The sequence below is a fragment of the Vanessa cardui genome, chromosome Z, assembly GCF_905220365.1.
Source record: "Vanessa cardui chromosome Z, ilVanCard2.1, whole genome shotgun sequence".
In the NCBI taxonomy this organism is placed as follows: Eukaryota; Metazoa; Arthropoda; class Insecta; order Lepidoptera; family Nymphalidae; genus Vanessa; species Vanessa cardui.
The window spans coordinates 13,902,500-13,917,208 of NC_061154.1; the positions used below are offsets into that span (position 1 = coordinate 13,902,500).

At 31.7% G+C, this 14,709-nt stretch overlaps 1 protein-coding gene across 2 annotated transcripts in view; it reads right to left on the reverse strand.

Annotated features, from left to right (window-relative positions):
• LOC124543045 overlaps positions 1 to 14,709 on the reverse strand; it is a 172,739-nt gene that overhangs the window by 64,319 nt on the left and 93,711 nt on the right. For both annotated transcript variants that reach the window (XM_047121060.1, XM_047121061.1), the window contains exon 6: positions 9,433 to 9,564. In XM_047121060.1, the coding sequence (XP_046977016.1) occupies positions 9,433 to 9,564 (132 nt within the window). The remainder of the gene's footprint in view (positions 1 to 9,432; positions 9,565 to 14,709) is intronic.

Below are 14,709 nucleotides of genomic sequence, written 5' to 3' on the forward strand. Positions count from 1 at the left end.
TTGAATTTACGAAACGGCAAAGTTAAAAATATCTATACAATAAAACTAAAACTTAAAATAATACAATGAGTTTCGGAAAGTTTCCGTTGGAACATCCTATTGAGGGCTCAGCTAGTTTCGTCGTAAAAAAATTAACATCTGCTGGTGATATCTAAATTATATACATGATTTATGGGGCAAGTCATCTTCTACTATTAGTGACGAAAGCGTACACGCCTATACAACTCCATAAGTTAGTGGAGAGGATGTCGCCTCGCTCGAGAAGTCCTTGTAGTGGATGCACACGAGCGTCATAAGTTAACGAAACAGTCTCCGAGCCATGTAAATAATGTCATGCATTAGCTTACTTTAAGCCAAATACATGCGGAAAAGCATCATAAATTATAATGTATTGATTTAATTATGGCCTCGTTTAGATCTCTTCCATTTTATGTAGCGTTGAAAGATTTATCCAATTCGATTGAAATCTTTTCTCATTTCGTTCGCGTAAGACTCGTATTAAACATTTTAAATTCTATAAAATGCACTCACCGTGATATAGAACAAGTTCTATTTGTATTCTGTGATTTACTGTCGAACCCAGGATATTGCCTACCCGTTGTGCGATAGACTTATTTTAAAAACAGAATTGCTTTTATGCGACTTACATGCCTGACGTACAGTCAAAGTAAGAAAACCTTCATCAGTTTTCAAATTCATTCCTTTATCAAGTATTAAACTCTTAGTACCTTTTGAATCTAAACATCAAATCATTGCAATGCGACATGTCATTCTTAATCGGTAAAGCAGATTATCGCTCATATTGAGCATACGACAATAGATCTTATGGTGACGAACCTTTTCTTACCCCGACTGTACAAATCTATACGATGGAAAAGAAATCCTTTTAAAATAAGCGCATGGTACAAATTAATGTTGAAAGGTCCCCGGAAACAAAGCATTACATTAATGCAATTCATTCTGATCATGAATTTGCAAGTTAATTTAATTTTATGTAAAACGAAAAACGTAAATATAGTAATCATATGAATTTATATGTAAATGTTTACATCTGCAAATGTGAGGTCGATTTCGACATGCCCGCGAATCGTGTTAACAATACAATTTAGTTGTTATTTTTGAATTAACTTATTTTGTTACAGTATGCTAACACTCCTTTATTGTTTTAATTTACTTGATTATTAAGTAACAGGTTGTTCTGCGACCATAAATCTAGGGTTGAGTTTTAATCATTAGGCGATTAAAATTTGAGGCATTGCTTTCGAAAAGAGAAATAAAGGGGTATATTTTAGAGACAGACATTTTGAACTTTGCCGTATCGTAAATCAAATCGTTTGTAAAAAAATACATCGGTAGAAAGGCATATTATTCGATGCAAGATTTTATAGATGATAAAAAAGCGTGGAGTTAATATCTGTTGACTTCCAAGCAGGATATATTAATTTAAATATTTGTATTTTACTAATATGACAAAAAAGAGTAATTACTGAGTTTCTTGCCGGTTCTTCTCGGTAGAATCTACTTTCGGAACCGGTGCTAGCCTCACCTAATTGTAAAATGACGATTCAAAAGTGCTTGTAAAAGCCTACTTGAATAAAGTTTATTTTGATTTGAGTATATATATACTTAGTTATAATTTTATCCGGATATAATGTAGAACTCATCTTCGTCTCCTGTGTTAGTGACAAAAAAGTATCACAGGTCTGTTTAGTACAACGTTTACTCTCTATTTTATTAAGTGACGGAGATTAAATAATTATAAGCGATTTCTCATAATAACATAATTTAATAATAAAGGTCCAAAAAGTTAAAAATGTAATTATTTTAATATTTGTTATTCATTTCCTACCCAGTTATGACATATTTTTGTAGAATTCACATTCCGAATCGATAAGTACAGTAATTTTACATTTAATTAAATTTTGTAAAAGCGTGTTTCAAAAGTGTTCATTGATGCCTACTTGAATGAAGTATACATACTTGAAACGAAACTGGGGTAATAAAACGTAATGAATTATTAACTATATCTCATTCATGCAACGAATAAATGTTTGAATAAAGTTTAAGCTTAAGAAAAGTTTTGTATCTCTTAGTCTTCTTGCAAGGGATAAGATATTATAAGTTTTTGAGAAAGTAATATATTGAACTCGCTTAATTGACTGGGCAAAGATAACGACAGATATAGTTATGTGTAATCTGTAACGTTAAGTGTTTGAATGAAGTTAAATTGCCGTAAGCATATACAGGGTTTAACAAATTTTGAAAAAAGCTAAAAATGTGATGATTCAAATTGTTTACTTTTGGATCATGCATATGGGGGTTAAAATTATTATAAACAGTCACCCCTATCACCTCCTAGAGGATGTACGTCGTATTACTAATAACCCTGTATATCACGATATATCCAAGTACATGAGTATAGATTCTTATCTTTTCTTTTAAATATTTTCTCACCCATCCACTTTCAATTATTATTGAAATGCAATTGTATGAGTGTGTGACGCTTAAAATACAAACCTATGTGTTGGGGTGTGTGAGACGGCAAAGAGCATAGACCGCAGAATAATATAAATTGAATTTAATTTGATAAGTATATTTAAACAAAAATAAGTTTGAAACAATAATGTAACGTAACTTTATTAACTTGAGTTAACAGATATAACTTATATACATATAATATTGTTACTACTACACAAGTGAGACGGTATTTTTTTATTTAACACATGACGAGTGACAGTTCCCGAGCGCAAGTTACGTCCTCGTATATTTGCCTTAAAATTTATATATTTTCGTTTTGATCGTCATAAGCACATTAACGTCAAGGATGTGGCAGCCTCTCGCGTGTTTCGCAAGCACGTGATACCCGATTGAGTTATTTTTCAATACAACTTATGATATACTAGTCGTCGCCTGCGTCTTCGCACGCGTTTTAGGGTGTTAGTTGTCATGTGTTAGGCAAAAAAAGTAGTCTGTGTACTTTTTTGGAGTTCCAGTTTGCTTCGTAACAATTTCATCAAAATCGATTCAGCGGTTTTGTCGTGAAAGAACGATACAGACAGAGTTACTTTCACATTTATAATACTAATATAGATTGTAATAAGGCAAATGGTATTTTTTTATATAATGTATCCAAACTAAGATCGTTATTGTTTATATATGTATTTAAAGTATATACAACATAAGTAGCATTGACTTCGTTATCGCTTTAATCCTATCAGCTTTATCTTTTAAGTTCAAACCAATGCAATTCAAGTAAAAGCAGTTGAACTAGTATAAGTTTCTTGATTCTGCTATAACAATAGCAAGATGTTAATTTAGGTGAATAATACGTAACTCTTTATTTTTAAGAGAAATAGAATGTTTTATGATTTTAATTTCGTTATCCGGTGTTTAAGGTTATCGGGAAAATGTTAATTTAAATAATTGTATTACCTAACATGACTTTGTATTTTTTAAATGTTGAAAAAGAGTAACTACTGAGTTTCTTGCCTGTTCTTCTCGGTAGAATCTACTTTCCGAACCGGTGGTAGCTTCACTTAATCGTTAATTGACGATGCAAAAGTGCTTGTAAAAGCCCACTTGAGTAAAGTTTATTTTGATTTTGATTTTGAATGACCTTAATGTTGCTAAGTCACTTTCGTAAATAGACGTATTGTAAGAAATATAATTATTATACTGAAAACGTCCTGACGCATGACGCATATATTATGTAGACGCGTGTCTTAAATGTCGTGGCAGAGAGTTTGTACTTATATATGTTTATACATATATAATTACAAACGAACACAGAAAGAAACACTTAGAAAAACTGTTCGTTATAAATCGAGTTAGAACTATAGAACATCTAAAATATTGGCAATTCTTGTTTAACAATTTTAGTCGCTGACCTTTTATTAGACCCGTGATAGTAATTTATAGCGGACGGTTACATTTTCTCCTCTAAGCTTCTCTTAACGCGGTTTTGTTTTGCCCTTATAGTTTATAATAAAAAAAATATCATAGTTTATGCTAATTTTACACAATATACAAACATTTGGCAGTATTTAAAAAAAAAATATTTTTTAATGTACTAGTTCATTTTTTCAAATGCTTCATCTCCAATACAATCCCCTCGAGAAATGAATTAACAAGTAGCCTTCCTGGAATCAAACTATACTGATACCAAATTGCATTCAAATCGGTTCAGCGGTTTAAGCTTGCAGCGATAGCAGAGTTATTTTGGCATTTATAATAGTAGTAGAAATATTATAAATTACTCATGTTTTTCGTTCAACCAATACAGCCCTAATTAGTAAAGTAACAATTCGTGAGTGACAAAATTTTCAGTCAAAATGGTTTTTTTTCAAGTAGGTCCGATAACGCTTCTAAACATGTGACCACGTGTCGCCGTCGGCTTTGCCAGCGCCATGATGTCATGTCCGTTCGCAATCGAAGCCCACGGCATCACTACCGTCTAATCTTGGTATGTGAATCCTTTGTATATTCAGAAGAGCACCAGACCGCATTTGAATCGTATTTTTTATACCATAAATAAGATACCATTTTTTTAATATGAAGCATTTACGCGGCTTGTGAGTGACTGACAGAACATCGTTAGAACTAACGCGCACTGGTAACTTTTGTCACGGTGACATTTTCGTCACTCTTGTCAAGTCCGTGAATATGTACAGAAGCAGACACAAATGTCACGTCGTAATGTGCGCGCACCTCCATACATATTCATGGACTCGACAATAGTGACGAAACAGTCACCGTGACAAAAGTTACCAGTGCGCGCTAGTTCTTATGCTCGCTCTATGCGACCTTTTTCGACTTTCTCTGTATCAGTTACTATGATTTACTGTTTTATATAAAATAATTTTAAAATATATTTTGGTTTAAATTGAAACGGTATTTTAAAAACAATTTCATATCTTATCATTTCACTTTACTTACTCTTTATAAATTTATTAGTTTTTATAATATATTACATAATATACAGTGAAAGCAACTTCATTCCAACTGAGTGTCCTTACATCTATATTTTTTTATAATTCTAATGTAAAATATATTGTTATTTACTATTTGTGTGCAGTCATAAATTACAAGTTAACGGTTTTTATACATAATAAAATTATGTAAAATATAAAAGTGTTTGCAGGATTTCATTACACGAACAAAAACGAATAACTTGAGCAGGATATATTGACTTCGTGAAGTTAGAAACTCGGTGTTACGAAGTTATTACTTCACGTGTTTATGCAATATTTATCACCGTTCCTAACAAATTATTTGATACATACATTGATGTGAATATATTGTCAGGTTACAAGTATTTCTACTTTGTTGAAATTTTTCGAAGCGACAGTTATACATTGAAAATATATCGAATAGTTCCATATTGAAGAAATAAAATTTCAAAGCTGTTTTGTTTCCAAAGTTATTTCCCATAGCACGTGATACGATAACCGAAATACACCAATAGAGCTGTATCAATGTCAGTTGTCTAACTTTTCCGATCGCGAACGCTAGTGAGTTCTGCGAGGGATGATAAATGAAAACTCTATTCTATTTTCGAATGGAATAAAATCACCCTATAAATACTGTATTAGGTATCAGACGGTGGATATTTGTTGACTAAGTTACAAAATAAATATTTGTTTTACTATTTCATTATATCAATACTATTATTATTTGATGTCTAGGTACTTTTTACAAATAATATTATTTATGTTCAAATTTATGTTTGTATCGATATTTATTAGGTTTTATTGAAAGGGTTCGAAATGAATTAGACATATTGTTAAACGTGGTTCAAATGTCAATGTTTTCTTTTTCCTAAATATCACATTTTAACAAATTAATTTATGAATTTAATTTTTTTTTCGTAAATATAAACCTTATTGTTGATTTGATTTCATTATTGACCTTGTGTCAATTAATATCGTAATTCTAATTGACCTTTAATATAATTTCTCCTGAACTAGAAATAGTTAATAATTTTGACGCACTATCCGAATCTATTTCCATTCTAATTATCGCTGTCAATTAAGATAAATCAATCAAACTGTTTATTAACAAAGTCAATTTCAAACTCAATAGAGCATAATAGTTGAATACTTTGATAAATATTTAAGTAGAAATATACGTTTATTTTGCTGTATATTAATGGGCGTCGCTTTACCAAACGAATATTTTTACATTGTTACATTATTTTACACATTTATTTAAGTATCTATATAATGAAAGTTGTATATATATTAAATATAACGAGGCCTCGAGCAATATGACTACTTATCGCGCGTGGCTTCGATCGCGTTTTAAGGGCTAGTCTTCGGTTGTTAACAGACAGACAGACAATGTTTCTTTTACATATATATTATTAGTATAGGTAAACATTTTATAAAAACTTTCAATATCATATTTTCAGTATTTTATTAGGTAATACTAATGTACACTATGTATACGAGGCAAATATTTAAACATTGTATAAAATGGTCTGTTCTGCCTGGCATACCTCGTGCGTGCACGGCCAAAAACACAGAGCCTAGAAAGTTGGAATTTAAATCTCAGATTCATTTAATAACACAATAGACGAACTAGCTTAAACATTCGTTTGAAAGTAGTCATCACTAAATTTGGTACGTGTGATTTTTTGTATGAACTGCATACAATTGACGAAACTTGATGCAATTTCAATGACACCAGTAGAATGATACTTTAGAATAGATATACGAGTAACATTAACTTCACAGTTTGCGCTACCGCAGCGGTCGAGCCGCTTATTACGGTGTCACTGCCGAGGCTTGCGGTGGACGGTAATAATTTCACTATTATTTCAGAGCTAGCCTCATGAATATGCTTTAAAGGAATGGAACCACGTACCCATTATTGCGCGATCTAAATTATTATCTCTCTATATTACGGTATGCCTTTATCGCATCGACAATGTAGGATTAAATTCGAGTAAGTTTATTAGATTGATTTGAACGAAATCTGTTTATGATTCGATTTTAGAATACACCTTTAGTTCTTCATTTTCTGAATTTAAATAATTGTTTTAATACAGAAGCCTACAACGGAAGGATCATATCCAACCAGAGTTGGTTTAGTGACAGAGTATTTGAGTAGGATTCATTGCTTATGACTTGTAGTGCCAACCTGCAATGTCCTTTAAATAAATACCTCGAGGTTTGAGTAAAGTGGACGCTATAATTGCTTTTTGTCAAAGCGCTTTCAGTTAGTTACTGAAATTGTATGTTACCTTTAACGTTCTAAGCTCCATTAGTATCGACTAACAGATGTTGAAACTAATTTGATACGTGGACTTCAGTCGAAAGTTTAATTAACGTTGTTATAATTAAGAACAAAATTACTTTGAAAATTAATATTTTTATTTACATTTAACGGTAAGTTTTTATGTATGATAATACATCTACATACATATTACGCGCACGCGAGGGAAGAAGACAAATACAATCACCATGTTACATACAACAACAGCCTCCAAATATTCCACTGCTGGGAAAAAGGCACATTTCCTTTCACAAAGCTTTGTAGCTTACTCCATCAAACTCTCCTATGCGGTTTGGTCATACGTTAAATATTTTCATCCAATACACACAGGTTTAAAACACGAGATCAATTGTAAACACAAATTAAGCAAATGAACAATCAGTGGTGCCCGAATCTGAACTCATACTTGTCCTTCTGACCACTGGGCCATAACAATGGAGCATCAACAACGCTCGTTTAATGTAACGGTTCATATAACCGATGCATCATAACAGTACAGCCTCAATTATATGACAAAGCTTTAACCAAACCAATTACGATAAAAACTTGTACCACTAATAAATGAAAAAGCGTTTTAAAAGCGATCGTTATTGGTTTGTGTAGTTCACAGCAAAGTCAGGATCATCGAATATGAAAAATAATAACGTCATAATAAATGCTAATTTATTATCAAGTTAATTATAAGTATAGGTTAGTTTTTTAAAGGGAATATTAATTGGGTTCGAAAACAGGAAAACACTTTTCGTTGCCTAAATTTGTTTTAGTAATTTATCTCGTCCTTGGTGGAGGAAACTTTTGCAAGAAAACCGGAATGCGTTGAATTTCAATGAAATAGTGCACTCTTTTTGTTTTTTTTTTTTACTTCTTTGTTCACCAACTGATGCGTGTTTTAGCTTTATAGCACTGGAAGAAGAAAAAGGCTTCTTCAACATCTAACATATTTACAACTTATTAGATTACGATGGATAAATATTATGGATAATAGTCTAAATAGAGCTTAGTTCGGATTAATATATGTATAAATATTGTGTAGGCTTTTACATATGAAATATTTATTTATATTCAATTTATAGTTTCGCTTGACAAATCAAATATTTGTTGACTTTGATTTATTTTATTAACATAACATTACATTTTGTCGTAAAGCCCTGGGATACGCTGATTTATGTTTAAATACAAGCTCGAATTTATTATATAACCAAAAAGTATTAAATATTGCTCAACATTTATTCATTTGTACATATTTATTGGAAGATCATCCATATTACATCCGAGTCCAATATGCATTCGAGTAGGTCTTGCTCTTTGTCATAAATAAAAAAACAGAAAAACGAATATTAAAACGGATGCTTTATATTCGTTTTTATTAAGTAAAATACGTCACACCGTTTTCATTTTGTTTTACTTTTATAAAGTCCTGTCCTTTTTATAAAATTTGTAAAGCCGTTCTATATTTAGTGACAACAATGGTTCGTACTCTTCTTTAGAATGTCACTCGTGACTGAAAGAGTCAACTCGTTGCTTGAAATAAAAGGGTAATGTAAATTTATTGGTTTATATGCTAATATTGACTAATAAGTTGCGTGTGCACTCACCCAGCTTCGATTGCGTCCTATACCTAACATCCCTTTATTTTCGTCTTCAATTATCTCTAATCTATATTTTGACTTTTATTATGAAGCCTTGGGCGCTTAATGTTTTTAAGCTATTGTACACCAAAAAATTTCAAAATTGGAGAAATGATACATTTTTTAATCCATACTATATCAATATTTCAAGAGTATAATATGTATTTAAAAATTTTGATTTGCTTTTATGAAATTCAAACTTTCTTTGTACGAATTTTTATTAGAATTGAGAAGGAAATTGTTATCAACAAACTTCAATTCTAACAAAACTAATGTATACTATTTGACATTAAATTTCATTTAAAACAGTTTTTATCATGTTAGCTTCAAGACGAATGACTTGCTGTACAATGAAATGAAATCAAAACAAAATCGTTCATAGTTTTTAAATTAATCGATAAAATATTAGTATATTAATAATATAAATATATTAATAATTGAAATGTTTATAGTAAAATTATGAAAAGAGCGGACAAAATATCGTCCTATATGCATTAACATATTTATCTGGAATTAACAGTTGACTAACCTGATACAAAGCAGCGAGATGGTTAGATGTCGCGATCAGGAATGGCTGGTTGACCCCTGGGTGGTCCATATCGTGTGCGATGGCGGCCAGCAGGGATGCCATTATTTCGATGGGCTCTAAATAGTTACGTATCTAAAACAAAGAACAAATAACCAAAATTAATTATAAAGACATCTGTTTTGTAAAATATTAGACGCATACACTTCATCTGCAAATCTTCATCACACATACATGTACATACTCTCACACACAAACACACACACATACGGTCTGCGTTATAGATTTATTAATTTATTAATTAAAATAATAGTAATTAATAACCTATTGTAATACCCTTTAGAATTGTAATAACGTTGGGAAGGAACTGACTTCTGACACACGGTTAACACTAGTTCAGAAGTCAGGGCTGCACTATTGTAAGATGTAACAAATAGTTAACAATAAAGTATTTTTATTATATTATTATTATTATTAAAAAAAAAAACCATAGTGATGTTTTTTCATCCATCATGTACCTATACATTATTATATTTGAAGGAAAATCGAGAGAGATTCTGACACGTTATACTCTCCAATCAACATTGCAGGAGCTCGTTGAAGTTAGGTAGTGTCTCAAAACGGGGGGATGACTTTAGCCCAGTTGTAGGACATTTACACACACACAAAAATTAACCTACTTATGGGTGAAGAGAAATTATGAGAGGCAATGAACCTACGCGGGAACACAGACTTTGGCAATAGCGAGGTTTATTATATGTCAGGAGGAAGAAGATGATGGGTGAAGAAATCAGAAAGAGTGAAAGACACATATTGTTGCTAAAAATGTTGATGCGTATCACGCCACATCAATTACCATATATTTATTTAGCAGTAGAGTTTTGTGCCAGCTCGTCTGTATAGGTAACAACTTCTCACCAGATATTTTACCGTCAAATAGGAATACTTAATATTGCTGTATTCCGGGTTGAAGGGCTCACTCAAGCCAGTGTGATTTACAAGAGGCATAACATTTTAGCTTAAGCGCGACGTATAGAATGGTTATTATTTCTTAAATCACTAATTTTTATGGGTGGTGATGATAACATACCACCTTGTAGTAAATTAGTCCGTTCGCCAAATTATTGCATAAAAAACACGTCAAGTATTTATATAATATATAATTTGATGAATACATGAACAAGTTCACTCAGTCAGAGGAATATCCAGGATCTTTTCAATGCACACGTTGGAATGTATGCTTCGCATGTGAAAACTTTATATCAAAGAATGCAGATATCTGCAGTAAATTTTCCTCGACACTACCATTGCGATGAAAGTTAAGCGTTTATTCTCGTTGTTTAAATTATTTTGAAAAATATTTAGAGAATACTTTATAATTTTTTTTCAGGTTGCAATCGATCGATTGTTAATAATGATACAGTTTTTTCGATTGGTAGTGTATACGAGTAATGTAACGCGCTTTATTTATAAAATATTTAATTATAATGTTTGGGTAGAAAGATGTGTTGTTAATTCTCCGTTCAGGGAAGGTTGCTATCATTGGACCGGCTCTTTCATTGGACCGCCTAATTCTTTCAAAAACTATGCGTGTTATGACCAGTTCAATATGATGCTAGGTACCGCATCCGTTGCCCACCAGCCTAACCTCATTGCGCTTACGATGTGTGGCAAGTAGTAATGCTTACACATGTGTCAGCGGCGACCATGATATAAAAACCGAGCCATCAACAAACTGATGTAAATAGCATTGTATTTATTAATGTTTGATGATTGTAATAGGTAGATTAGGACAACAAATTTATCTGCTCTTACAGAGATGATGAGGTTATTTACCTTATTTAACATATTTTTAAATACCCGCTTTGGTTCTGTTGATATACCTAGTTGCTATCAATGGACCACTATGGTGACGCCATTATTGGACCGGTCCAATCAAAGAAACTTATCGAATTACTTATTTTCACTTAGTAGAATTCTAAGAAATGTTTTTGTCTGTATGAATTTTCCGTATGAAAAATTGAGTGAAATTAAATAAATATGATTTTTTTCTTTATGAAAGTCTCTACTCGAAATTTAAGAAATTGTTATCAGTCATTATAATAATATATAACAATTGTTGCTCTCGTGAAAACTTCCTAAACAGATATTCTAATATTCGTTTCGTACAAAGAAAAATAAAATATATGATGATTATAAATTTTTTTGAATAATAAAGTAATTCTTTATATATGTTACATTTGAGTCACCTTCATGGGACCGTTAATACAAATGTTTTTAAGTCCAATGATGGCAACTTAGTGGTCCATTCAAGGTGACGGTGGTCCAAAGAAAGCAACTCCTCATTAAAAAGTTATTTTAGTATATTTTTAAAATCTCCCAACTTTCATTGCCAATAATTTATACATCATTAATTTACATAAATAGCATTACATTACAATATTTGGTTTCCGTTTGTCGATGCTATTTCATGAGATATGATGTCATAAAGTTAAGTGGTCCAATCATAGCAACCTTCCCCTATGTCTGATTTTTTATATTGAATATTTATTATAGTTAATTCCATATTTATTTTATTATAAATCGCCAATTGGAGAGCAATGACAACACCTTTGAAATTAATAGTCATATTTGATTTATTTGCAGTTTTGTTATTACATCTTTTTCACAAAATGTTATATTATTAGTAAGTACGCCTATCGTCCATGAAATATGTTTTAGGTGCGGTGTGGTTCCGCAGAATAGTGTAGAGCCTCTCAATACCCATGAGTGTCGTAGCATCCATTAATCAAGCCCATTCAGTACGAGGTAGCAATCCACGAGGAAAAGCAATCTCAAGCTCTACTTACGAAACCCTTTCTATCAAGCAAGCCGCCATTCATTCGATGTTCATTTACATGCAAGTTGCACTCTCCGCCTAACGCCAATAGAATAATCTTTATTCTCATTAATATAATATATGAGAAATATAGTCTGTTTGTTACTATTCAACTGAACATTATACAATTTTGTTAGAGGTACAAAAACGGACATAGGATACTAAGCAGGGTGCGCAACACGCGGTCGAAATAGAGGGCAGGAAACAAATGATTGTTTTAATAATAGTATTCGTAAGACAAACCTATCCTTATAAATAACAATTAGTTCGACAAAATAAAATAAGACGTTAGGTTTTTTGAAACAGCCGGGAGGAGAATTGTCCCTTTGGATACAGGTAATTAATTAAAGATGGTACTCGACGAAAAACACCAAACGTTCGAAAACGAAAAATAAATAATTAATTAAAAGAATAATTATGATTTTAGTATCCTTAAAATGATTACAATAACATATTCGACTTCGCGTAACGTTACTTCAGATCATTATAAATAAAAAAAAAAAACAAAAACAAAAACCCTCAATGTTTCTTTACTTATTGGGTATGTAAATTGGAACTTGTGCTATCTTTATGAAATATTCGAAATTTGAAACGTGTTCGTGAGATATATGATCATTTCCTTCAAGCACACCATACTTTTCTGATAACGTTCAAAAATTACAGGTCATACGATATATCTTACCTACACGACGACAGTACGACATATGTCTGTGTTTGTGAAATGTGAATAGCGCTGTAGCACGATATTCCGCTTGTGCCATTTTAATAGCGAGTGGGCGATCTATGTACGTGATATATTGCAATACACTTGACTTATTGGAATAGGAAAGAGAATTTTATATGTGTTTACGATCGTAATTGGATTTATTCATTTGCAAAGTGTAATTTTTAAGTTGCTCTATGATTTATTCATAAATTTGAATGTTGTTCATTTAGTCTTTAAATGAATTGAAAATCAAAATCACAGACTTATATATATAAGCTGATCCCACAAATTGATTACCTATAAAGTGTAAGTTAAAAATCTTGGTTACTGGTTTAGCAGTGACAACGTTATAGTATATTTATTCAGATATCATATAACAGAGAAATAATTCCTGTAGCAATTATAATATAAGCTTAGTTAAAGTTTTTGTCTCCTCACCCAAAAACTTATGTCGTGTCCAATAATTTACGCATTGTTAATGTACGAAACGTCGTATATAATGTAATATATAAGAACCATTTTGAAGATATGATATAAAAATACTTTAAATTTTAAATTTGAAGAGTGCTATATTGATACTTACATTTAAAATAAATCAAACGTGAAGAAAGAAACGTGTATGAAATTGTATAAACAGCTTTGACAAAAATTAAATAAAAAACTGTGAATAAAAAATTATATTGAAGATATTTTTACTAGAGTCAAATCTATGATGCGTGCTGGAAGCAATGTTTCAGTTTTGAAGTCATTTGTCGAGGTTCGATAAAATAAACATTCGCATGGGACTGCGGAATATCGTATGACCTCAAATGTGTCGCGAGGATTGATGTAACAGAATTAGAAACATTAAATTTATTAGTCAAAGCGTCTGCGTTCATTTAATCATGTCAATTAAAGAGCGTGTCTGTGTGAGGCTTGATAGCCAGAGTGCGTACTACCTAGTATTAGGCTAGTATACTAATAGTATAGATTATTTGGGGAATGTTTCGTATAATGGTACCTGGTGGTAGATTTTATAATAAAAAATTCTGACTTTAAATTCTTCAAATCTGGTATCCCACAAGACAACATATCACTGACTCGTTGCATATCAGCAATATTGCAGACTGCTATGCAGACGACAGTACCGTAGTCAACAAAAACCGAAACAGACTTGTTCCTGAAAAAAAGTCTTTGTTAAACAAAGTCTCAGATTCAAGCCGACTTAACCTAGTCCAATTTAAGTCCAAAAAGATGCAAGTTTGTGCGTTAATCGTAATAATATCTCAATTTCTCGTATCTTCATGAATTGTGAACATTCCTATTAGCTAGCATCGGAATAGTTTATGTTTTAATAATTAAATGTTTTTAATCTCATCCCGTGGTTATATTTTCCAATTATAGTAAAGCCAGCAAAATTTTTAGTATAATCCCGATGGCTGAATTTCACCTTCACACATCAGTCTCCCGATGTCCGAACTCTAATTTCATCTCCTTGATGTCCAAAAATCAATTTTTTCCTCGCATGACCACTCTTTGGAACTAGCTTTCGACAGCTGTTTTCTCGAACCGATTTCAATTGGGACTCAATAAAAACACATTTTTTAAATGTCGGCACCTACAAGTGTTGTGTGCAGATGTCTATGAGCAGAGGTTGTCGTTTTCCATCAGGTGAGTCTTCTGCTGATTTGCCACCTATAGCATAAGAAGACCAATA